Here is a 23,527-nt window from a genome sequence, read left to right on the forward strand (position 1 = left end):
AGGTTTATAAAGCCCGTAACAGCCAGAGCAAAGGCCGCTGTGGCTGACCTGCAGCTATGTTTTGATCCTCAGAGAAGTTTATAATCCAGAGGTCTTAAAATCACCTTTAATGCATGCTTTCTTCCTACCGCTGAGGGCTAAGCTGCCTGTGAAGGCATGCAGAAGGGAGCCTTGGCTGAGATGAAGGAGGAAGGTAAAGAAAACCACTAAAAAGTCCCATTATTGAGCTATTCCACGACCAGCTGGTGGTTCGTCTTCATCGCTTTTATCAACAAATAGCTCCATTTACAAGAGCGTTTTAAACTGCTCCTCTGTTTAATTCTTATTTATTATCCGCGCTGTCCTAGCCACTCTCCAAAATGCAGAAGGCAGCTGCCGCCTTCTCAGAAGAGCTTATAAAATCCAGAGACCAGATAGATAAAGGAAGAGAAGAAAATGATGCAGCCAGTAAGCTGAGAGAACAGATGATAAACATACGTGCTATTTTTCTGTTACTTATTTTACATGACAAACCTTCTTATTTGTCCCAGATATTTCCTCCTGTTTTGTCCCTTACAATATTTTATACCAAACTATTCCCAAGGAACTCCTCTTTGTTGTAATGCAAACAAACAGCTATTCGGGTTTTTTGATTAATACAAACCACTTTTCTTTTAGGGATGCTCGCTCCATTTCACACATGAACACATAAAACACCAGTCATTTGTCAAATCTGTGGAATATCTTCCACTTTTTCCTTCCATAAATCATCATTTGTATTTATCGCCTATACTGAGATACACTAGACTTTTACAAGGCAATATGCAACATCCACGCACCAAGCTAACTGCCCAGGGACCCAGGTCCAAAAATCTTCCCAGCAAATCAAGAGCTCGCAGCCGATGTACCTGGCTCAGCAGCACCTGCAGAGGAGAGGGATAACGGTTATTGCTAAAGAGAACAAAAATCCTTGTGACTGCAGAGCAAATAGAGGAGGACCTCGGCATGGTTACATGACCTTGAACAAACTGGTGGCCTGTCCTGAACGAGGACAAACCCTGCCTGCTGACAACTTTCACCCCCCGAGCAGTGTCACCAAAGGGTTACTGCCCCTCCCGATAACGCCCTCCTTCGTGAAGTTTCTGCAGGCACCTGCAAAGGTCTTCCTAGGAATGCAGCTATCCTCAGTCTTCACATCATTGCTCCACTTGGTCTCTCTGCTAATTTTTCTCTCAAGTGCAGTGGTTCCTATGCAGCACAGCTCTGCTAGATGGAAGCAGCCCCCACGGACTTCAAATATTCTCATCGTACCACCCGCCTTTCCCCAGTAAAGCAGCAACACGATTGTATCTGCAGCAAGTATTCAAAGGTGAGCAAAAGGCCCAGCCTCCCATTTCTCAAAACAGCTCAGAAGCAGAAAAAGAGGCTTTGCTTTCCTTGGCAAATCGATATAAGAGACTTAAGAGGGAAGCAAAAGGTCACATTAGTCGTTAATAAAAATCTCATTAAAACGGAGTCTGACAACGATAATGAGGTGGTAGTTTACTGGCTTATACCTACCCTGGTGTGAAATATTAACAGACAGACTTTCAGTGCTTAATCTCCTTAACAGATGTAAGATATTGGAATGCAACGTTTAATCCTCAGTTTAAATTGAGTAACATCCCTCAGCACGGGTCTCAGGGAAAGAGACTCATTGATTTAGCTCCCCAATTCCATCCCCTTCTCAGTGTTTTTCCACGCTGCATATTCAAATTAAATTATTTTTCATGTTTAATATTGAAGAATAACTAAATTACTTGGCTCATGTCTCATACTATGGACGATTGATACTAGACACTGAAGTTGTGCAGAGGAAGTCCAGTAGAAAAAGATGGTTCCAAGGGAGAGTGCATTTCATCTCTGAATATCAAAGCTCAGATCTCAGGACAGGTCATAAGAGAAAGGATTTTGTTCATCCTGCCTTATTTAGCACCAGCCTACTCCATAAATTTACTACAGAACCTGGCACGATTAACAATGTGCTTTAAAGGTGCCCAGCACAGGAGTACCAGGGGCAGCTGCCGGAGACTGAAGCAGTAATAGAAACCAGGGCATGGTAGGAGCTGGGGCCGCTGAAACAACAGACAGGAACATGTTAGGTGCAGGGTGCTTAGGCAGACACGGGAGGCATGCAGATTCGACAATGCTATTATCATCTGACCTTCAGAAAAAACCAAGCAAATCCACAAATTCTGTGGCTGGGAAAAAAAATGGATGCAACTGCAAAGGATTTCCAGGTGAAGGTACCACATCTCAACACTCCTAGCATCCCACAAGAACCCTTAACCAAATCAAATTGTGTCTTATTTTAAAAGCTCCATTTCATTATTTTCAAAAACAAAAAACCCATAAGTCTCTCTCAGGTTTTATACACCCACTTCCCAAACTGATTTGCACAATAACCCGAAGCCAAAACTGACACAAATTCTGGAGACTTGGATGAGGGTGTGGGGAGTCTATGCACAATCTCTGAACTTGCAGTGAAACGATGGAGTTGCTACACTGTGCCACTACAGGCACACAGCACTGCATCACACCCCTCCCTGACGTCTGTCCATCATTATTCCTAAACAGAAGATAGGGAAGCTAATGATGTCCACACATGCAAATTAAGAGATTAACCAGGACACAAAAGGACAATTTAGAAGTAGCAGTCCACATTTTTGCAGGAATCTCCTAACAAATGCAGGATGGAAGAAGGAGACTGCAGCAGCAGTCTCCCCAGGGCTTTCTGGGGAGTAAGTGCTGCTCTTGTCCGCGTATACTGGCGATCGTGTGGCAGGAGGTACCTCCGCCAGGATCAAGCATCTGCTGCTCAGGCTCGTTCAGGCTGCGCGTATGCTAACTTCTCTTTGATGAGTTCTCCCTCCTCTGCACCAGGAAGCCACCTGTGTCCGATCTGCCCCATGCACAGCAAGAATTCAAAATGGAAAGCAACTTCTTGAAGTCAATAAAAGACCATTTACAAAGGACTGTCTCCCTGTCCTTGACAAATCCAAGCTTTGCATGGCTGGCATCACGCCCCTGGCACTCAAATACCTTCCTTCCCCAGGAGCACATCTCAAATGGGAAAACAGAATCAACCTTTGTCAGGCTACAGCAGCGTAGTCTAAGCACTCCCAAGGGGTCAAAGCAAAAAGACACTCAAAAGGGGCCTGAAATGCACTTCCCTCTCCTCTTCAGTTGGTCTCTGATTCAAAGTATCTCAAACCTCTCAACAAGCAATCTTATTCCACTATAAAATTAATACGCTTTAATTACAAGAACAATTACATTGTCCTAGCTCATTTTTGCTCCAGGAAGGAAAGCAGGTTCCTTTGCCAGGTGACCTCTCAATTCCACTGCAAGGTTAAGCTACCTGCAGAGCCCTCTGGTGCCAAATAATTCACTGGAAAGCAGCAAAGTTGGTGCTAGAGTGGAAGCCTGCCTTCTCCCACTGCAGTGACAGAGATAAACCATACATCTGCTTATCCAACTGATCTCTCAAGGCTTGAGAGGCACAGGGAAATTAAGATTTGATCTTACAGAGATTGATGGTGCTGTCAGTCACAAAACAAGCTGGTAGCTAACAGAAGGAAGGTGAGTCTTCTCACATTTAGTGAAAGAAATCACATCTCCTTGTACAAGTGACCGGAACCATGTCTTTTAAACAGAAAGACTTTTGCTGCCTGGTAGAGAAGAGACCACAGCTACCTTGATGAGGGTTTGTATTTCTGTCAATACAAACTCCTGGGGAGAAGAGGGCAAGAGCAGATGACAATTGTAATATGTGCCTTGCCATAAAATATCATTTGAAATGAGGTGTTATGTTTCTCCTAGATTTATTTCTCCTTTATACATATGAACTTTGTCTAGTCTGAGTAAATGCCTACAAGAACTCTACATTCCTTCCAGGCATGGTCTTCAGAGACTTGTTTCTATGTTCTTGCAGCAAAATTTCAGCATCACATTAAAGAGAATACTTTCCAGACTGTACCAGACAGATAAAGAAGCCATTTCCAAACTATTTACACCGCAGTAACTTCCACTTGCTGAAAACAGAGAGAAGATAAAGTCTCTGCCTGACAGAGCCGGTATATAAGAGGAGATACTACAGGAAAAAACAAGAAAGACGTGCTATTCTGTGAAGAAGTCTTGCTACTTCAGAGCAAAAGAGGAGGCAGCAGAGCCTGATACTGCTGAAGCTCCAAAACGGACTACAGCGGGAAGTTTTGCTCAACGAAGAGTGAAGGTATGGGGGAAGAAAAGCACTTTGTCTTCATCTGCACAGGTCTAGTAAACATGCAATCAGCTCTAATTAATTCTGAAGGAACCCACGTAATTTATGTACCCAAACACCATCTGGTTGATCGCACGACACTCGGCGGGCAGGGAGAGGCACGCACAAACACGCCCCGTCAGCCGCGCCGAGCCCCCCGCCCTGGCCGTTCACCTGCAGGACGATGGGGAGCTGCTCCGGGGGGTTGCGGTTCTCCACACCCATGGTCAGCCACACCTGGAAAGCCGTCAGCTGCTCCGCAAAGAAGGGACTGTGCTGTTGGAGCAAGAACAGGAGTGCAAGTTTGGTTAAAAAAAAAAAGATGTGAAACCACTCGTTTTGGCACCTACGGATTCACACGGTTTATTGCTTCCAAAACCAATTCTTTTTAATTGGCAAACGTTTGTTTGGGGTTTTTTTAATGTATAAAAATGTTCCAAAGACTGACCAGATACAATTCCCTTTAAATATGCTGCCATTCTCTAATGTAAGTGTTTGAAAAAAGGAAAGGGAAAGAGTAGAGAAACAGGAAAAGATATCACAAAAGGTCTTAGGGACCTTTTCCACGTGAGAAGCAGAAAGAACAGCAGTGGATTTATCTGCTCTGAAGACGTAGTTTCACTCCTGTAGCAGCACACAGCGCTACCTCTGCCCAGTCCACAGTGAATACAATCCAACAACAATGAAAAATATGGCCATCCACGTCTCAGTCTTCCCTGGCTGCCATAAACCTCTCCTGCAAACAGGTGGCCATTCAGATGTGCTGCTTTGGGCTGTAAGAAGGCTGCCTCCTATTTATCAGGTTTTTAATTCAAGCTTTTTATTTAGCTATCCATCACTTCTGACACCTGTAACGCAGTAAAAGAACTTCATACAGGCAAAGAAAAATCAGAAAATTTACTTAAGATATTGAATCCACTAATTTATTTAGAGATATCCTGGTAGCGTGGGTAAATGAGCATAAAAATAACATGCAAAGTGCTACAGCATGTAATAGACTTTACACCAGTGCCCTACTAAAGATATGAGGGGTGGGATGAACTCCCATCAGCTAACACCTATCAGTTGTACTTTGGTACTCAGTACTTAAGACAGTACAATCATATGTTGTTTTACAAAATGCACCTGAATGGCATCCAGTAAATATAAAGGATACCAGCTTGTGTATCTCTAGACATAAAGGAATCTGGTTTAGGGGACAGCAAATACAAGCAGAGAAAAATCACAGAATCACTAAGGTTGGAAAAGACCTGTCAGATCATCAAGTCCACCCATCAACCAACCCCACCATGCCCACTAAACCATGTCCCGCAGTGCCATGGCCACATGTTCCTTGAACACCTCCAGGGATGGTGATTCCACCACCTCCCTGGGCAGCCTCTTCCAGTGCTTCACCGCTCTCTCAGGAAAGAAATTTTTCCTAATATCCAGCCTGAACCTCCCCTGGCGCAACTTGAGGCCATTTCCTCTCGTCCTGTTGCTTGTCACTGGGGAGAAGAGACCAACACCCACCTCACCACAACCCCCTTTCAGGCAGTTGTAGAGAGCGATGAGGTCTCCCCTCAGCCTCCTCTTCTCCAGACTGAACCCCAGTTCTGCCTGGGAAATACCACACACTTTGAAAAACATACGATGTAACTACGGTCTTACTCTAACAAGATGTGATCGTTTGGGTGTGCACGACACTGGCTGATGAAATAGGAAGTTTACTTGGTGAGATCTGACATTCTGCAGCACATTTTAAGTCCCTGGAGCCTGCTTGAGTGTGCAGAGCATCTCTTGTCTCCTAACCCCCATGGCGACTGGTGAGCAATGTGACGCTTATTCCCCAAAGCGCTCTACTTGGCAGTGCACGTTCAGACAGTCCTTGGGCACATCAGCATCCCCCGCCAGCGCAGCAGCGCTTGAAGAAACATTCCTTTTGCCATCTATCACACCAAGTACGTGGTACAAGCTAGGTATGAGAAAGCACCGACCGAAGCACGTAGCAGCTTCCAGTTAGAAATCTACAGGGAAAGAGAAATCAGGGGGGAAGGAGGCAGGGAAGAGATGGGAGGAGGGAGAGCAAACCAACCCAAACCCGCCAGAAGCCCAATCGCTCCCCCGCCATGTCCCCCATACGAGCACTGTGAGCCCGCAGGCCCTTCTCCATCAGGTTATCATATTTTCCAGGTCTGACTAGGAAAGAACACCTAGAGAATAAGCAGAAGTCAGATGCACATGGTTTATAACACGGTGCTGAAACAAAACAGCCCTGAAGAGATTATCAATTGCTTTATCCAGGGCCAGACTGGACTCTAAACCCACAGCGGCCAACGCGGCCGGCGAACGGATGGCAGCAGGTAATCCTGTGACTCACCCGGGCGTTTGACATCCCAGGCACTGATTGCTGCTTCTGCCAGCCTAGTTACGAAACAGGCTGACTAACCTCAATCGCACAACGCCCCTTCCCCCTGCCTTGCACTGAACAACAATTTCTCCCAGGATTACTGCTGGCCAGCAGCAGCTAACCTTCTCTGATATACAACGCTTCTTGCCGGGCATAAATCAAGAGGTTTGAGGGCAAAACGTTGATTAGAACACAAGGAATAGATCAGCAACTGTCTGTCTGCTCTGACTGTTTGTCACTGTGTAGAGCGAACTGCCTTTCACTCCCTCCCAAACTAACATCCAAGTTTCACACTCCTTCTGTAGGTGTTCCACAGAGAGACGTTCAACAGGTTAATAGCTGTCCCCCCTGTACAGAACAGGCACAAACCTACACGGTATTAGTCACGCTGCATTTTAAATGAAAGCGTAAGGAAGAGCTCAGAAGAGGACTTGAGTCAAGTGCCCGGGCTGGCTTGGAAACTCACAGCATTCAGGCTCCCAACTGCGACTGCACGCCGATAGCTCTACCTACCCCAAGTTCTACTCAAAATACACAAGAAATTACATTTGTCAGGCTTGAAAACCTGCTTGTAAATTGCCTCCACCCTATATTGAATCAATCGCTAGTTGAGAATAACCACTCTTATTTGCTGATCTCTTGTCTAATCCCCAGCAAGTATTTGCCTCCTCTCATCCCTGACATACACATAAATTTGCTGAATTTCAATTCACTTGACAGCGAGTGCCCCAACGAGGTCTGAGACATTGTTAGAGACCTGAAATAAAAATGAACATAAGCTAGGAAAGGAAAAAATCATATTTGTTTAAATTTTAAAATACAGCACATACAGTGGGGAAAAAAAGGGGTGGGAGGATAAAAGCCTTCGGGCGTCTTTATCAACCCCCAACCTCGCAGAAGTCCACAGCTCTCCTCCTATACTCAGGTCTTTGGAGACAATCTGCAATCGCAGCCAGAAAACCTTTTGGAAGTTTGGTAACACAGATAAAATGCAGGAATGTTACTGCAAAATCAGAGAGAACATCACGGTGGAATAGGTATCTGAGGTTGTACAGTAATTATTATTTAAAGGTTTCCATTCATGAAATGTCAGAGGAATATCAAGAAAAATCCATTCTGATCAGAGGAATTTATGCCAAACATTACAAATTTTACTTTTCTGCTCTCTGAGATTAACTAAAGTAGAAAAAAACCCCAGTGACTCATATTAATGATACTATGCTTAAGAAAACTCTTTGGACATACACCCAATCTTTATTTTATGTTTATTTGAAAATAACTCCACTAAGAGATAATTTTTACTTTAAAGTTTTTCATTTCAAAAATCACGCTGGCACATTGAGATTTTTTGGGTAACAATACTGTTAGTAAAGACTGAGTGCTCTGAAATTTTACGAGTCAGGTCTCAGGCATAATTTCTGCTGGTAGGAGTTTCTTCCTCACCAACAACTGCCGGCTGAATCAGACATCTCACACAACAGCGAAGAACTTAAAGCTGATTTTAAATCTATTCCTTTAAGTGAGGTGAGTAGATATTTACAATTTGCCATAAATATACACCCTGCAACAACTTAAGACTCAAGAAGCAAAAGCGATGTGCTGAACTGAGGTTTCAAATAATGGGTTAAACTGGGCACACATCATTTCAAGATATTATCCGACTTACCCTAAAGGCAGTTCCTTCCTCTATAATTGTAGGTAATTGGGAAAGGCAAATATCAACTGCAAGGTCCCATGCTTGCCTAGAAGAACAGGTGAAAGAGGAAAGAAGTCATTACAAGTTATCCATAAGTAGTATCAAGGTAAATTTAAATTCTGATCATACAAGTATTTGTTCAAAGCATTGTTGTCTGACTGGCTTAGAAATGCTTAATATACTTTTTTTTTTTTTTTAAAAAAGACAGGTATAACACATGAAAACTATTCAGAGAAACAGTGAGAAGGTCTAGTCCAGCATCGCATCAGGCTGCCCAACAAAATGTGAGCCAGATAAAAAGATCCCTAGCTGAAGTTCACAGAAACTACTCCTCTCTGTAACGTAGAAAGAAGCCAGAGTGAACTGAAGTCTTATTATAAACCTGTCTTCATGCAGAAATGGATGACTTTTTTTTTTAAACTAGAAAGATGAACTCAGTCCTGGATTAGCTCCGACCCATAATCCTTCAGCACACACCTCTACACGCATCCAAACCCTCTCATGCTCTGTATTTAAGTCACATCAGCTTGGGAAGATGCAGTCCTGCTGACAAGCCCTCCAACTCACAATTCAGATACACCTACACCACCACGCTAACTCTCCTTTTCCACGTCCTCGACACAGATACTGTGTCACTGCACATACCACTGCGGAAAGTAACTCGGTCTCCGTTAATCTAACTCCAAGTTGGGTTTGCGTGGCAACCTTGTCTACAAAGATTGGCTCTACACAACTCGCCCTAAGGATGGAGGGATGTACACTAAACTAGACGAAGAGAAAATATTTAAAGATTTCAGTTTTTACACTTATCTACTATACTATTTAATGGCTAAAGTATTGTGACATACAATATTTTAGTGTTACAGTTATAACAGCACATAAATTACGTGCAGTGGCCAAGGAACCTGCTGTGGTCGATTCAGTGCAAATGAAACGTGCTACCAGCCTGCTTCAAAACGCTCACCAACTAAAAGAGGACCAAACGAAAATAAATGCACTTGGTCTCCAAAGTTTCTAAAACATGTCTAAAAAAGTGAAACAGTCATTTTTTACCCCAGAAATGATTATCCCTACTCTATCCATAGACGTTCCATGCACTTTTCATTTTACTGCATGAATTTATGCACTCTGAAAGGCTAGTGAGTTAAACCACCACCCGCTGGGTTTCTTACACAAAAGAAACTAATTTACTCTCCAGACACATTTGCTCTTCCATGGCTTGTGGCCATCATGTGTTAACATCAATAGGCTAAGCAATTTTTTTTCTCCTAGGAACGTTTGCAGACATAAGGCCATAGGTGCTAATCAATACAGCGTATGTTAGTTACCTGCTCTAATAAGTTCTTAAATCACCCTGTTTTGAGTCAAACAAAGCCTTCCCTTAGAACAACTGCCGAGCAAAATCTATCCCATTAGCCTAACTGGCAGCTGTTCTCAACTGAAAACAATCTCTCCAATTAGATGGAAAAATAAACTATAAGGCTCTTGCATTTTTCCTATGGATTCAAGAGATGCAGCTTGTTTTAGTCACCCCAGACCTTGTCCCTCTGCTTCACAGCATTCACCTTCCACTTGACAATACGCTGCCAATATAATTAAGAGGTAATCAAGAGATAATCAAAGCATGGGCAACAAATGCTTCCCACGTGCTCAATAAAGACCCATGCTGGAGACAAAAAGTTTACATAGAGCTGATGAGGGAAATGTTTATTCTTGGTTGAGGCAGAGGCAAAGTCAATTAGTACAAATATAAAGATAATTTTACTTCAAGCAAAGAATGAGTATTTCCGACTTTCAGGTTTCTCGGAGGAATGGGCAATACCACCTAAAGAAATTCTCTCAAACATTAGAAAACGTCAACACATAGTGCCTTTGAGATAGGTTTTACTACACGGGAGGAAAATGGTTTAGAGATCAGAGACAATAGTCTTATTTTGGCTGCCTATAAAAGGCTTCTGCGTAGGTCATTATACTGCAGAGGCACGGAGCTAAGATGCTGAGCTCCTCAAAGTCATTTTAGGTAAGAAGCACTAATACCCCTATGAAAATGTCCATGGCAGCCCTACAAGGTCAAATCTCAAAGGTTTTAAGTGTTATCAGAAAGAACAAACAAAAATTTAAAAAGAGATTTTGGTAGATTAAAACAAAAGCTCTTTTTATGCTTCTAAACCCAGGCCATTAAAAATCGATGTAGCCACGTAGCCAATCTTACTCCATCTTTTATAAGAGTAACCACCAATATAAAACCTTAACATTACTGTTCATCACAATCTAGAGAGCTGCTGATTCACATCAACTGTGTAAGAGACTCCAATCAATTCCAATACTTAAAATGATTCTCCAGCCTGTCCAAACTAGCGCAACACACCATTCCTGCTCTATCTCCCCAGGAAGCAGAAAACCTCCCCACCCAACGAGACATGTGAGCAAAGAGCAGTTTTGCCTGTAGCAAAACTTCACTATTTTCAACTACTAGAACAGCTACACGCCACTTGCGAGACTTTAGGTTGCACAACTCATGAATGAGTTGTCAGATAGCTAAGTCACTGCACTGGCAAAATAGACAATGGCATTAAACAGGCAATTAACAGATTCAAAGCAAGCCACAAAGGAATGGTAAAGGACTAATACCACGGAGTAAGTGAAGAGAAACAGAAGGGGAAAAATACTTGTTACAGTCATGGTGAAAATAATGGCGGCTGGTGGTGGGGAGGAGCAGCAGTGATTGACTGTTTTAATATGCCAAAGGGAACTAGAAAGGTGGGCTATTTGTAGATAAGCTCACTGAACCAATATTACACTTTAGCAGACAAACAAGAGATAAATTAGGGAGCAGCAGGGGAACAAGAATGGGTGGCATTGCATCCTAGAAATGATTTATGAAAGCCAACCCAAGAGATCACTACCTCTCTCTTCCTTCTTTGCGGAGATTGCTGTTTGCAAAGTGCTTTGGAAGATTTGTTTTCACCACATCAGGTACAAAAAGAGCTGGGTAATACCACAGCATTGTTCCTTCCTTATTGCGCTCTTCCAACAACGCCCAGACTCCCCGCTGCGACAAGACAACACTATGATGCATCCACTGGGTGATAACCTACTGAAATATCGCAGTGCTTCAACTTCACTACATCACGCTACTAAAGAACGTGTTAATGAGGTTCTTTTATACTACGTTGTCCTAATCACTCTGTATGTACAGCAAATTGATACAGCACTTACACAACTCCTCTTAGTATGCCCCAGTTAAGTTAGAAGCTGTCATACAATTAATGTAAGGTTTTATACACGTTCCTGCTCTGCCTCCCCCGAAAAGGGCAATAAAAACAAGCAATCCCACACAGTGACTGGTTTGACCAAGCCCGAAGGATTTCCATCATATATCCCCTATCAGGAAGTGGCCTTTTCTATGTGGTCCAAACCCAACGCATATGAGGCAGTAACTCAAGAGAACCTGGAAAGAGGCACCACAGGAGGTGAAGCTCAAGTTACCTGTCAGCGGGACCACAAGTCACCCTCAAACCACAAGTTCAAAAGATTTTTTTTTTACGCAATCAACCACACAGCCTGGCTATACTTACCCTTGGGCTTGTTTAAGACCTGGCAACTTTAATAGTAACGGATCTCAAAAAAGGCAAAAGCCTTTTACAGTGCTTTTACAGCCTCCACACTATGCCGTGACACAATCTCACTAAAGAAAGGGGTCAAACTCACAGGCTTTCAACTATGTTAGGATGGGGGACTCCTTAGGTTCAACTACTGAGAAAACATACTTACCCTCATGCATCTCCCATCTATATTTCAGAATAAATGTATATTAAATCCTCTCCTTAGTTGGAGGATTGACTCAGTTAAAAAACAGGCCAGAAAGTGCTTTTATTTCTCCAAAACAAGCAAAGCAATGCAGCATGCCAACAGAAACAGTCTGCAAAGAAAACGAGTCAACAATGCCCTGGATCTCTGTCTGCACTGATCAGTCAGTTCCACAAGGTACAACATACAAGATGCAAAGCCATCGTCCTGGGAAAGGGAACAGCATTTCAGAATAGATGAAAATTAAAAATGAAAAGGCATTGCTCCTCCATAATGCTACAATAAAAATTAAACAGGGAAAGAGCTCCCCTGAATTCCATCATTAACTCTCTTCTCCCGTGAAAGAAATGCTCATATATTTGTCTTTACATTTAGTTTCAATTTTTCTTAGCCCTTCAGCCCAAAGCCCCTATTCATATGCCCCCCAGACTCCATCTAATCTCCCCCCCTCAGTCCAATACCGGTTTCATTACAGTAGGACTGTTTAAACTTTTAATAATTTAACGTGAACTCATCCAGCTGCCTTCCCTTTGTTTCCCGGAGGTGCTGCAAAGTTTGGACTTTCAAGCAAAGAACAGAAGGCTGAGAGTTCCAGCTTTGCTCAATGACTATTTTATTACACATATCCATGAAACGTTCGGTAATGGAAGCCCACAGTAATACTTTAACAGCATAAATGAAACACGGTTAGAGATGCGCGTTAGTCTTTCCTCACCCACATGTACTGTATTAGCTGGCAGATCATGAAGGCAGATTTTCTTACAATCAACTTAAATTTTCTGGGCTGAGTCAATGTCTAATGCTTTTAATTCTCATGTCACATTTTTTATAACGTGTTATTGATGGCTTTCAACATTCTCTCTTCTTCTGGGAATAGTTTGTATTATATTGCACCACACGTACTATTAGTGAAAATGAGTATTTCTTACTGGGACAGTCATGCTGAGGAGCAACTAAAGAGAAGTTGAAGCCATCTGTAGTCTTGGGGCTCAGGCACCAGGGTATCTGCTTGGTTGGAGTTTTATTTCTGGAACTGTTAAACATTTCAGACATTTTCCAAGCATGTTGGACAAGACTCTTCATGCTTGTTTTTTCTGCAAGTACAGTTCAATAACACGTCCTGCTTGATTGAATTTTCAAATTTCAGCCTGAATTCACCTGCTTCACAGTGACACTGTGAACTCCCTAAGCCTGCTTTAGGGAGACAGCTGGGAAGCTGCTCAGACACAGCTATTTTTAAAAAATATTTATCGCTGTGAATATTTGTTACAACTATGAAATCTTCCTTTCTTCTACCAGTGCATTCCCCTGCTCTAGCCACAACTTAAAGGACACGCTTTGCTATTTTTGCCCTACATTTTTCTCCATTAAACTGTCTGTAGTCCGTTAATGGGTCTTGGAGATGTTAAGACTAACACATAGACACAAAAAAAATCTGGTTAAATCAACGATATAATCTGAATTAATCTAATCCCTCTAATGTCAAACAGTTCCAAATACCCTTTCAAACAATCACGTTCTTCCTGCTGAGATGCTAAGTCTTTCTGTGTAGCCAAATGAGACTCATTTCTTCGAGAAATCAGCGAGCAGACCTGCATCCATTCTGCAACACTCCCACAATGTTCAAAGACTCCAGCTCCTCTCTTACCTGTAATTGGGTTGCTATACTACCGGTTTCTTTTCAGCTAGAATTTCAAGCTTATTTTATTTGCAGTATATTATGACTTTCTTTCAACCAGAATTTCATGGTCGGTGTATACACTATTGCAGTATTTCTATTATAGACAAATCATAGCTCTTCCAAAGCATAATTAAGGTACTTTGTTTTTAATATATGACCTATGTTAGGAAATACTTCCAAACACATTATTAGGTCCTTTCAAAGGCCATGAATATAACTTGCTGCCAACAGCAGTAATGTATAAACCATAATCCATCACAACAGAGATCAAGATGCTGACAGAGCATCAGGCCTCCTATTCTTACTGCACAATAGACAGAACGACTCTCGAAGTTGAATAGCACAGCCAGTCAATCGATATATATTAATATTAATACTTGTATTACAGTAGTGCCTGCAGCAGCCAAGAAGCTACAGTGCAAGGCACCATACAAATAGAAACAAACAGCCCGTGCCCAGAGGGTTTATGTCTAAGCAGGTAAAACAGAGAAAGCCAATAAAAGTAAGAAAGACACGAAGGAATTAAATATGTCAGAGCCTACCAAACAGGACAGGGTCACAGAGATCAGCTCTTACGATTCCTAAATATGGTGCCCTTCTTGGTGAAATAAAAAGATTGACAGCTTGTGGGTCAAATTTTCCCCTCAAAAAAGAAGTTTTCACTTTTCCTCGATTGTTCAGGTAAAAAGGATAATTAACAGAACAGGTAACAGTGGTCACCCAAATGAATTGACTAGGACAACAATTTAATAGGTCAAAATTTTAAAAAGTTGTTTTCAAAAGGACTAAACCAAAAGGAACAGAAGCTCATATCTCCTGCAACCTCAGAGCTTCTATTACAACGGTGCCAGAGCCTCAAATCATGAGACATTTGAGCGTGACTTAGGGAACATTATCAAACAAGCACAGACAAAGGTAAACAAAAAAGAGAAAGAGCAAATGGTTCAGATTTAATGTCTGAAAAGGGGCAGTCATAACTATTCACAAGGTAAACTGATGCTTAAGTCACTGTGAAGCGTTCCTTACACTCATCCGCCCACCGCTGCGGCACGCTCGCAGCCGCCAGCCTGGCTCAGCCCCTCTACGGCTTCAGCCATGCAACGTCACCAGGAGCGGCAGAGCTCCGTCGTCCAGCCACAGACAGCAAAGTGGAAAGCAGGAACACCGTGCTCCGACCTCAGGAGCCCGTCTGCACCGCGAGGCCGGAGCTCTTCCCGCTCTTTCCCCTCTCACTGACTGCGAGATGTTCCCAGCAAGAGAGTTGCAATGCCGGTGCGGAGCACCACAAGTGCAAATTCACGGCTGCTGCGATGAGGAGGGAGATCAGGGCAGCGTATGCAAAGTTCAGAAATATGTTACTACAGTCAGTGAAACACTGATCTTTACTTATGCCTTTTCTGCAAAAAATATACTAACATACAGTAGTAGGCTGTTTCTCCAGCCAGCCTTCGGCTGGGGTGTGAATTATGTCTGTATGTAGATCCCTTTTTTTTCCCCCACTATCTCAGCTGTGAACGTGCAGAACTGCTTGTGTCCCTAACAGCAGAGAAACGTGGTAATCTTATATTAACGTTGTGAATGGAGGAGCAAAGCCCAGGAAGCCAGATGAGCACCCAGAGGATAACGGAAGAGAGGAGAATATGTGCACATACGTACTGGAGAAGCTGAAACACCACATCGCCATTCAGGTTGCAAGCAAGAAACCAGTACTGGAGTCAGGAACGCCCAGCTGGAGCACACAGGATCACAGTGAAAGGTGTGACGCCCGAACCCAAACAACCCACACAAAGCCCAAGAAGCACAGAAGAGGGAAGGAGGAGGAGGGGGAAGGAAGTCCCCTAAAGTCTGGAGTCAGACCCTCGAGGAGCACTGGCTGACACAGGCCAGAGCCACTATCTGCATTCATTACACATTTATAACACTGCAGGAGAGAACCTTGAGGTTCTCGCGTGCTGCTTGCGGATCAAACCATTGCTGATGACACGGCAGCCAGGACCCGCTCCCCAAAGCATTGTCTGACATGGTGGGTATGGAAAAATCTGTGAAAAGTCTCATTAAAACAGCAATCAGCAGAAACCTGCTGTATCGTCCACCATGTAACAATGCAGATGCAGATTCAACGTGATCATCAAATCACGTTGTTTGAAGTGTCTGTTCTTTTCAACACTCTTTTGGCCAACTCTCCTGCCCTCCAGTCACATTACCTAGTTTATCTAAACAGTAAAATGGGTTTGGAGGTTTCAGATCAGGGATCCATTAGAAAATTCTTGAATGAAAGGTGATAGATAAGTGCAGATGATTATTTTTAGAAAATATTTAAGCGAGCCCTAAATTAGTTTCTAAATCTGTCCTTACTAAAAGTTCATAATAATGAACTGAGCCGCCTCTGACAAAAGTGGAATTTTCCCCTTTGCTAGAGTTGCTTCAAAGTGCACATTTTTTGGAGGACGCTGAATAAAGTGTGTCAAGGCAGTCTCTGCCCACTTGCTGTCTATTTTGCTAGTGTTTGGGATTCACAAGGATAAATAGCCTGGTGTGTGACTTTTCTTAAGAAGAAACTACTTCTTCTGGTAAATCCTAAGAAAAGCAGCAACAATGCCATTATCCTGTGGTACGGTCTGAGGGACTTTACAAAGGTATTTACAGCACCATTTTGCACCAGGAGAAGTACAATACAAGCAAAGAAAAGAATGTGTTTCTGAAGTCCATCATGCTACCAAGCAGGACTAAGAGATACAGAATGGGATCCAGGTCTTCCAAGTTTCATTCCCGTGGTTCAGCACGTGGATGGCAACACCAACTCCAAGTCATACTCCCATAGGAAATCAGAAATACAGGCTTTTAATATGCTGGCAATAAGATTGAATTATATTCCTGTAAGGACCTGGAAATACAGGTTTTTACTATGTTGGCAATAAGCAAGCTATAAATAACTCAAGAAATTCCCTGGCTTAATTTCAAAATTTCTGCAAAAACGTGTTCCACTCTACTGCAACTGGGAACACGCAGCTCGGCGGCTCAGGCCCTGCCACTCCTAGCTCCACCATCATCTGAAAGACACCACGGGAGCTCTGGTGGTTTTTTCTGCTCTTCACGTACAAACGTCCCAGTCCCTCATGTGACATAATGATAAAACAACTCACCCTATTTACAAATGGCTGTAACCATTTTCCTCCAAAGCTGCTAATCCAAAGCACTTAAGAACATTGTTTGCCAGGTACAGACACACATTGAGCGACGCTGCCCAATTGCTACTAATTCCACCCAAAGTCTCCCCTAGTGCCTCCGTGCTTTTCAATCATTAAAGCAACTTGGCATTACCAAACGCCTCCTCGATGGCTATGTGCACCTGCAAATGCTATCGGGACTCTCTGTCGTTAGCTTGCCCCGTTCTCAGAGAAACGTGACATATAATTCGAACTCACTGATGCTGCTATCAGTTTTACACTGATCATCATCACTTCATACCTCCTCTACATTTGGTTTCCTCCACAAAATTATGGAGGAAACTTATCAAAAGGATTGTGAGAATGCAGGCAAATTAAGCCCACTCAGCTACGTTTACCTGCCATTTTATTAGTCTTTTAGCAAGTTACTCAGCTATCACTGTCTCCCACAGGAACGACGTTAGCTTGACTGTACCAGTTTGTACTTAGCCAAATTTTGTACTGTTCTATTCCTAATCATACTGAATAAAAAAATGAAAGCAAGTTTTTTTTTTATTACTGTTATTATTATTTTATTATTATTCTTCACGGGACATTTGTTCGATAGTCAAAACCACATTTAAGGGCTTTTCAATAACTGTGCCACCTCCATTTCCATTAATCATCTTGTAAGTAAGAGTAAAAGTAGATGAATACTGCAGCAAAAAATTTCTTCTACTTCAACAACACAAGTTAAGAGTATTTCCCTCAGGCCCTCAGCTCTCCCCACCCTTCACAAACACAGGTGACCAGCTTTACTTGGTGAAAATAAAGGTGGCCAACTTCTTTTTTGGAGTGAAAGATTCCGCGGCTGAACTGAAGCCTCTGTATTACAGAATTGCATTATAATTACGTATGCACAGAGAAGAAACACATTTGGAGATGGGTATTACGCCACCAGATGCTGTTTTATTTTTTGATCCACTGACTTAATCAGCAAAGCACTGTGTAGATTTAAGTAGTAGCAATCTTTCATGACTACAGCACCTGAAATCTCCTTAAGGCATCAGCACGCAGCCTTTGCGGCGAGGGCGGCCTGCGGCTGCGACTTACCACATTGCATGCATGTACGTTGGAGGTAGACGAGGGCTGCTGACAGGGGTACAGTTGTAAGATCTCATAATTCTTTCTGCCAAGAGAAAGTTACGAAATAAACTGGCCACAAGCAGGTCTTGCCTGAAGAGCTTCTGGAAAAGATCTGCCAAGAGATTGCATGAATTACTAGATGCATATCTTTGTAACTTGAGTACCTCAGATCATATGCAAAAATCATTTAAAACATTAAAATATGTTAATATTTTATTCCCCTAAAAAGGAATCTACAACAGTTTTGCAGGGACATGATATGACAACTGTTAAATGGAAATCTGCCCTCTGAGTTCCCTTAAAACATGGCAGTTACTCTCCATTAACAGTATTAAATACTTTCTACCTCAGGCTGGTTTTTGCCTTTTCTGGATAAAACGCTTCTTTTGGTGTTTCACACAAACTCAGCCTCCCTAAGCTTTTGGAAATTACTGAGGGAGAAAAGGACCTGTGGCTACTATTTAATCAAGAACTATACACCTGGAACTGGCAGTTTCATGTGCTTATGAGAAGCCAAAATGAATCCTAAAGATAGCAAATGCACCATCTTCTGTAGAGGCAAAGAAGAATGTATGCAGTACTGAGCATTAGAAAGAGCACAGCTGGAAAACTGTTTACAGATTTGGCCACCCATGCTCCAGAACTAATTTGGAGCAGAACAGAGGTAGAGAAATGGGATGAAGTTACTCTTGGGCAACACAGACTGCCTTACCAGCAAAGAGGAAAAAACCCTTCACTTCTGATACTAACAAAGGCTGGAAGAAAACAGATTGCTCTTTACAAATACAGTAAGAAAGGAAACAATTCCAGCTAAAGCAATCATGTTAGCACTAGAAAAAACCCCTCCGGTTTCTAATGATCAGGTTGCTGAAATGCTTCTGGTAAAAAGAGCGAATGCAAGAAATTTAACTAGTCTTAAGATCCAGTCTGATCTGTTCTTTCAATATCAGGCTTTAATTTTCTCCTTATTTCAGTGTCTCATTTATCTCACTCTTCACCCTTCTACTCTGAATAAGCAATGCTCACTTCTGACGACAACTCGATTCACCTGCCCAAGCCTTACCTCTAGGCAAGACATTCCACGCAATGGTGTCTGTGATAGCGGTGAAGATCCAATTCAGCTCTCCCAGGGGAGTTCTCCTGTCATTCAGTCTTCCAGGAATCCTACAAGTGGGGAAAAAAGCCAAGTATGTTTCCTATTAAAACCCATACTTTTTTTGAGATACGCACACACGCACACCTCTAAGCCTCAACCAAAGCTCACGAAAGACAGTATTTCCAGCACCTTAATTCGTAACCAAGAATTAATGTTGCTAGACAAACTTTCCTTATCCAAAAATCTACTACATTTGAATTTGCTTGCGACATAAATTGCCAGAAAAAGGACAATAAACAAGGAATTGGTTATAGATAACTGAGCTAAAGGAAAACATCTGGGAAGATATCACAGAGATGATGTTGATTTCTGAGATGCAATGGAAGTGCCGCCTTCTTCAGAAGTGCCACCCTGATTTAATTTTATCCATTATTCACTTCTTGCTGAAATATTTGATAATAAATACAATTTACATTACAAACTGTATGCTGACGATCCATAATGTCCCTGTGTAAGAACTTTTGAGTGATCATATTCCAGGAAAAAAACAATTATTATTTTTTGAACAGCCAGAAAGCTCAGAACAGTTAGAACACACGGTCCTTTTGTTAAAAACTGTCTGACAGTAATGCACGTACGTCACAGCTCCCTGTTGCTGCAAAGTACTGCCTGTTCATGAAGAAATGCGACCCAGTAAGATTCACCTTACTGTTCCAGCTGGACTATCTTTTAAGTCAAGATCAGAGCATGCATGTGCCTGCTACAGGTGGTGCGGCTGCTCGTTTCCAAGGGGCACGTTTGCTGTTTCTTACAAAGACGCACACTTTTTCACCCAGTAGGTTCTTTGAAAACTTGAATTCATTAATTTAGTGCTTATCTGTCTACAGATTTCTTGCATCACCACCAGTACCGCAGGCAGGTGCAAATACGGTGTCTTGCTAAAAAAGTTATTGAGCATAATCAGCAGCTTTTCACGCAAACAGGAAATGTTTTCTGCAATGAAGAACTTTCCAATTAATACACTGGCATTCATGGAAATCAGTAACTTGAATGCCAATTCCTTAACCTAATTTAAGATTAACATATTGCCCCACAGAAACTCAACAGCAAAAGACACATTCTTTCTAAATTTTCTAAATCAGGCATTACTAAACCCAGAGTGGAAAACACCACTTTGAAAAGCACCTTCTAAGGAACAAACCAAAACACTGCTGAGCGCTGCATTCTGGAGCTCTCCTGCTGCAAAGTCTCAGCACAAACGGAGGCACCACATTTTACTCCTCGCTGGCTACAGACAAGGTCTGATGCTTGCCTAGGGAAAAGGATTTGCTTAATCCAGGTTTCAGTGTAGTGGTAGTCTACGCATGCTGTGTGTAGTCACTTCAATCTTATCCATTTGTGCCACGACAGCACCTACATGCCTACAAAGTATAAAATAATAAACCAAAATTATTTTCTTTCACATTGTGTTCTTCCCCCCTGCAAAGAGAACAGATTCCTTTCCCCCGAAGGGCCGGGGTCCGGCAGCGCAGCATGCAAGGGAAGCAAACAGCAGGCACTGCCACTGCTGCTGCAAGCTCTTCTGCGACCCACAGCATCTCGTGCTCTTCCTCCAGCTGGTCAATGTGCACATCTACCCGGCCTGCAGCTGGGAATGTAGTTTCAACCCTAAGAATATCAAAATGCCGTCAGCAAGACATATCAGGAGCCTATTTGTGGTGTAGTAAGGTACTAAAAACGCTGAGGAGTTCAATTGTTAATTGTATTAAATATTTTGAAATAGAAAAAAGCGGCACTAATAAATATAGGGGATGGCATCTTTCCAAACAGCGCTCTCCTCTTGTCCCTGCTCATACACAAGGTATGCAGTGAAAGTGAGCAAAGGTTTTAGGGTTCTTTTTAAGATGATATTTTAGATAGGAGAAAATAAATCCTGCAAAAACCTGAACTATTCACACAGACATCCCCTTCCTCAAACAAAGCAAAAGCAGAGTGCCAACTAATGATTCTACTAGAGATACTCCAGCTGCATGTTACATGAGCATTCAATAAATAAACACTTTTAAGTGCACTCCCTTAAATCCAGAGGGTGATTACAGTATACCTAAGTAGTGTGGGACTGCAACATTTGGTTTCTCACAGTGAAGGCCCTTCTGTGACCATACCTGTGCACACACACAGACACACGTAGGTGTCTGTATATTTTGGCTATAAGACAACTTGCGTTTAATAGAAGATTCTAAGAAAAGCCGAGTTGTTAACCTCTCTTGAAAATCACTGGCGTCAGTACACAGGTCCCTTAAATCCTGGATTCTGAAGTTTTACAGCAGTATGCTCACTATGTTTTTAAAAATGATATCTATAGATAAAAGAAACTCTTTGCTGTAAAATTTCGATGTGGCATGAAGACTCATCAAGCAGTAAAAAACAGAACCAAAAAACAGGCCCCTCCAAAGAAACACCAGTTTACCTAGGAAAGCCCGAAGCATTAAGGAACAGTAATGGATAGAAACCCAGCACGGATCCTTACGACAAGAAAGTGGCGCAGCAGCACGTCTTGTACAAGGGAGCGAGCACTGCGCAGAGAGGTCATTTTGCCTGGTACCACTGAGACTGATACTAGAATGTTTTGCCCTAGTAGTCACATTTTGGCATTCATTTAAACTGCTTAAAAACAGGACATACAAAATATAGAAGGCACAGAAAAAGCTTAAAAGGAAAAAAAGATAGTGAATGAATGTCATACAGTGAGAAATGTAAGGAGGTCATTCTATCTACCCTACCAAGGAACAACTTGAACATTGTGGATAAACACCTACAAGAGAGAAAAATCCTGGTGCCAACAAATACTTTACACAAGTGGAGAAAGAAAGAAGAGCACTTGACCATTAAAAGAAAGGGAAGCAATTCAATCTTCATCTTTCAAAGGTACAAGGCATACACACTTCAGAGCAGCATGAGTTATTTGGCTCTGCTGAGGAGTAACCCGGTGAAATTCTGTAGCCCAGCGTATGCAGAAGGTCAGAGAAGACAAAGTAATGGTCTCCTCTGGGCTTAACATTTATTATTCTAAGCATCAGTACAGCAGAGACAATGGCCTGATCGAAACACATGCGCTGAAGGTGGAACAGCAATGCTCCACGAGGAATCTTGCTGTTCCAGGGTCCAGGATCTTGCTTTCGTAGACTGAAAAAAGTCACTCAAATTTATTTCATCCAGGAGCTGAACCAAGATCTCATACTGTATTTGTTCATTTGTAATAAGACATGAGGTCCAAACGTGCAATCTGATTTCTGTGATTTAAGAAAGCAAACGATAGTCTACTGTGACTCAAAAATCAGCATACCACAACGCTACCTAAAGGAAGAAACGTGGTTGTAAACTGTTCTTCACTATCTCTCGGCTTCTGCCTCCAACTTGATCAGCTTTCCTTATGCTTATTTGCTTCTCATAAAAACTAGAAAAAAAAGAAGAAAAAGACCCCAAAAAACCCACCCCACCAAGACCAACAGACTTGGTCCTGGGCTGTCATATTAATACTCAGACACCCAAATACACAAACGCAACCTGGCACTCTCAAGCACAGCTTTTTGCCCCCAAGAAAGTATGAGACCTAGGACAGGGAGGTTCCAGAAACACGCACCCAAGCGGTAAGCCGTCCTACGGATTTAATCCTAACGCACCCTAGCTTCCCCTCTCTAACAAGTTTTCAAATATCAAAAGTATCAAGACAAACTACACGAAGCAAGCGCTTTGTCTACGGCAACTTATTCTTCTGATACGTACAGCAGTATTATTTCCATGCAGGTTCAGAGGAAGCCTATTCCCTTGTACAAATAGTTTCTAAACCAGCTAGAAATTAACATCTGATAAAAAATTCCTGTCTGTCTTGACATCAGAGGAAAAAATACACATCTCTGAAACAGTGTTTGTTAACTGATCCCCCAGAGCAAGCAGAGGGAACACAAGGCCACACAACTGCTCTTGTGAGGATTTCACATAAATATTTGCATTGCAGAACACCCTCTGCAGCAAAATAGCAGCCTTTCCTAAGTCAGAATGTTATTAATTAGAAACCAAAGCGATCCTTGCTGAGATTCCCCAGCAAGCCAAATGCTGAGCTTACACCATTTGATGGCCACTTTCAAGCCAGTTTTCAGTGGAAACAGAAATAGGATGTTTCACAGAGGAGTTTGAATCTTTACACCAGATGGAGAGTTCTGCGCACCATTCATAGCAAATTCTCTTTATTAAACGCAGATTGTGAGCCGATACGTACCGCAC

The 23,527-nt window shown here is 42.4% G+C and overlaps 1 protein-coding gene across 2 annotated transcripts in view; it reads right to left on the minus strand.

Annotated features, from left to right (window-relative positions):
* RPTOR (regulatory associated protein of MTOR complex 1) overlaps positions 1-23,527 on the minus strand; it is a 161,088-nt gene that overhangs the window by 64,675 nt on the left and 72,886 nt on the right. For both annotated transcript variants that reach the window (XM_059828083.1, XM_059828082.1), the window contains exons 8-12: positions 19,211-19,311; positions 18,115-18,259; positions 8,335-8,410; positions 4,454-4,555; positions 819-902 (exon numbers count right to left, since the gene is read on the minus strand). In XM_059828083.1, coding sequence (XP_059684066.1) covers positions 819-902; positions 4,454-4,555; positions 8,335-8,410; positions 18,115-18,259; positions 19,211-19,311 — 508 coding nt within the window. The remainder of the gene's footprint in view (positions 1-818; positions 903-4,453; positions 4,556-8,334; positions 8,411-18,114; positions 18,260-19,210; positions 19,312-23,527) is intronic.

The sequence above is a fragment of the Gavia stellata genome, chromosome 22 (genome assembly GCF_030936135.1).
Source record: "Gavia stellata isolate bGavSte3 chromosome 22, bGavSte3.hap2, whole genome shotgun sequence".
Taxonomy (NCBI): domain Eukaryota; kingdom Metazoa; phylum Chordata; class Aves; order Gaviiformes; family Gaviidae; genus Gavia; species Gavia stellata.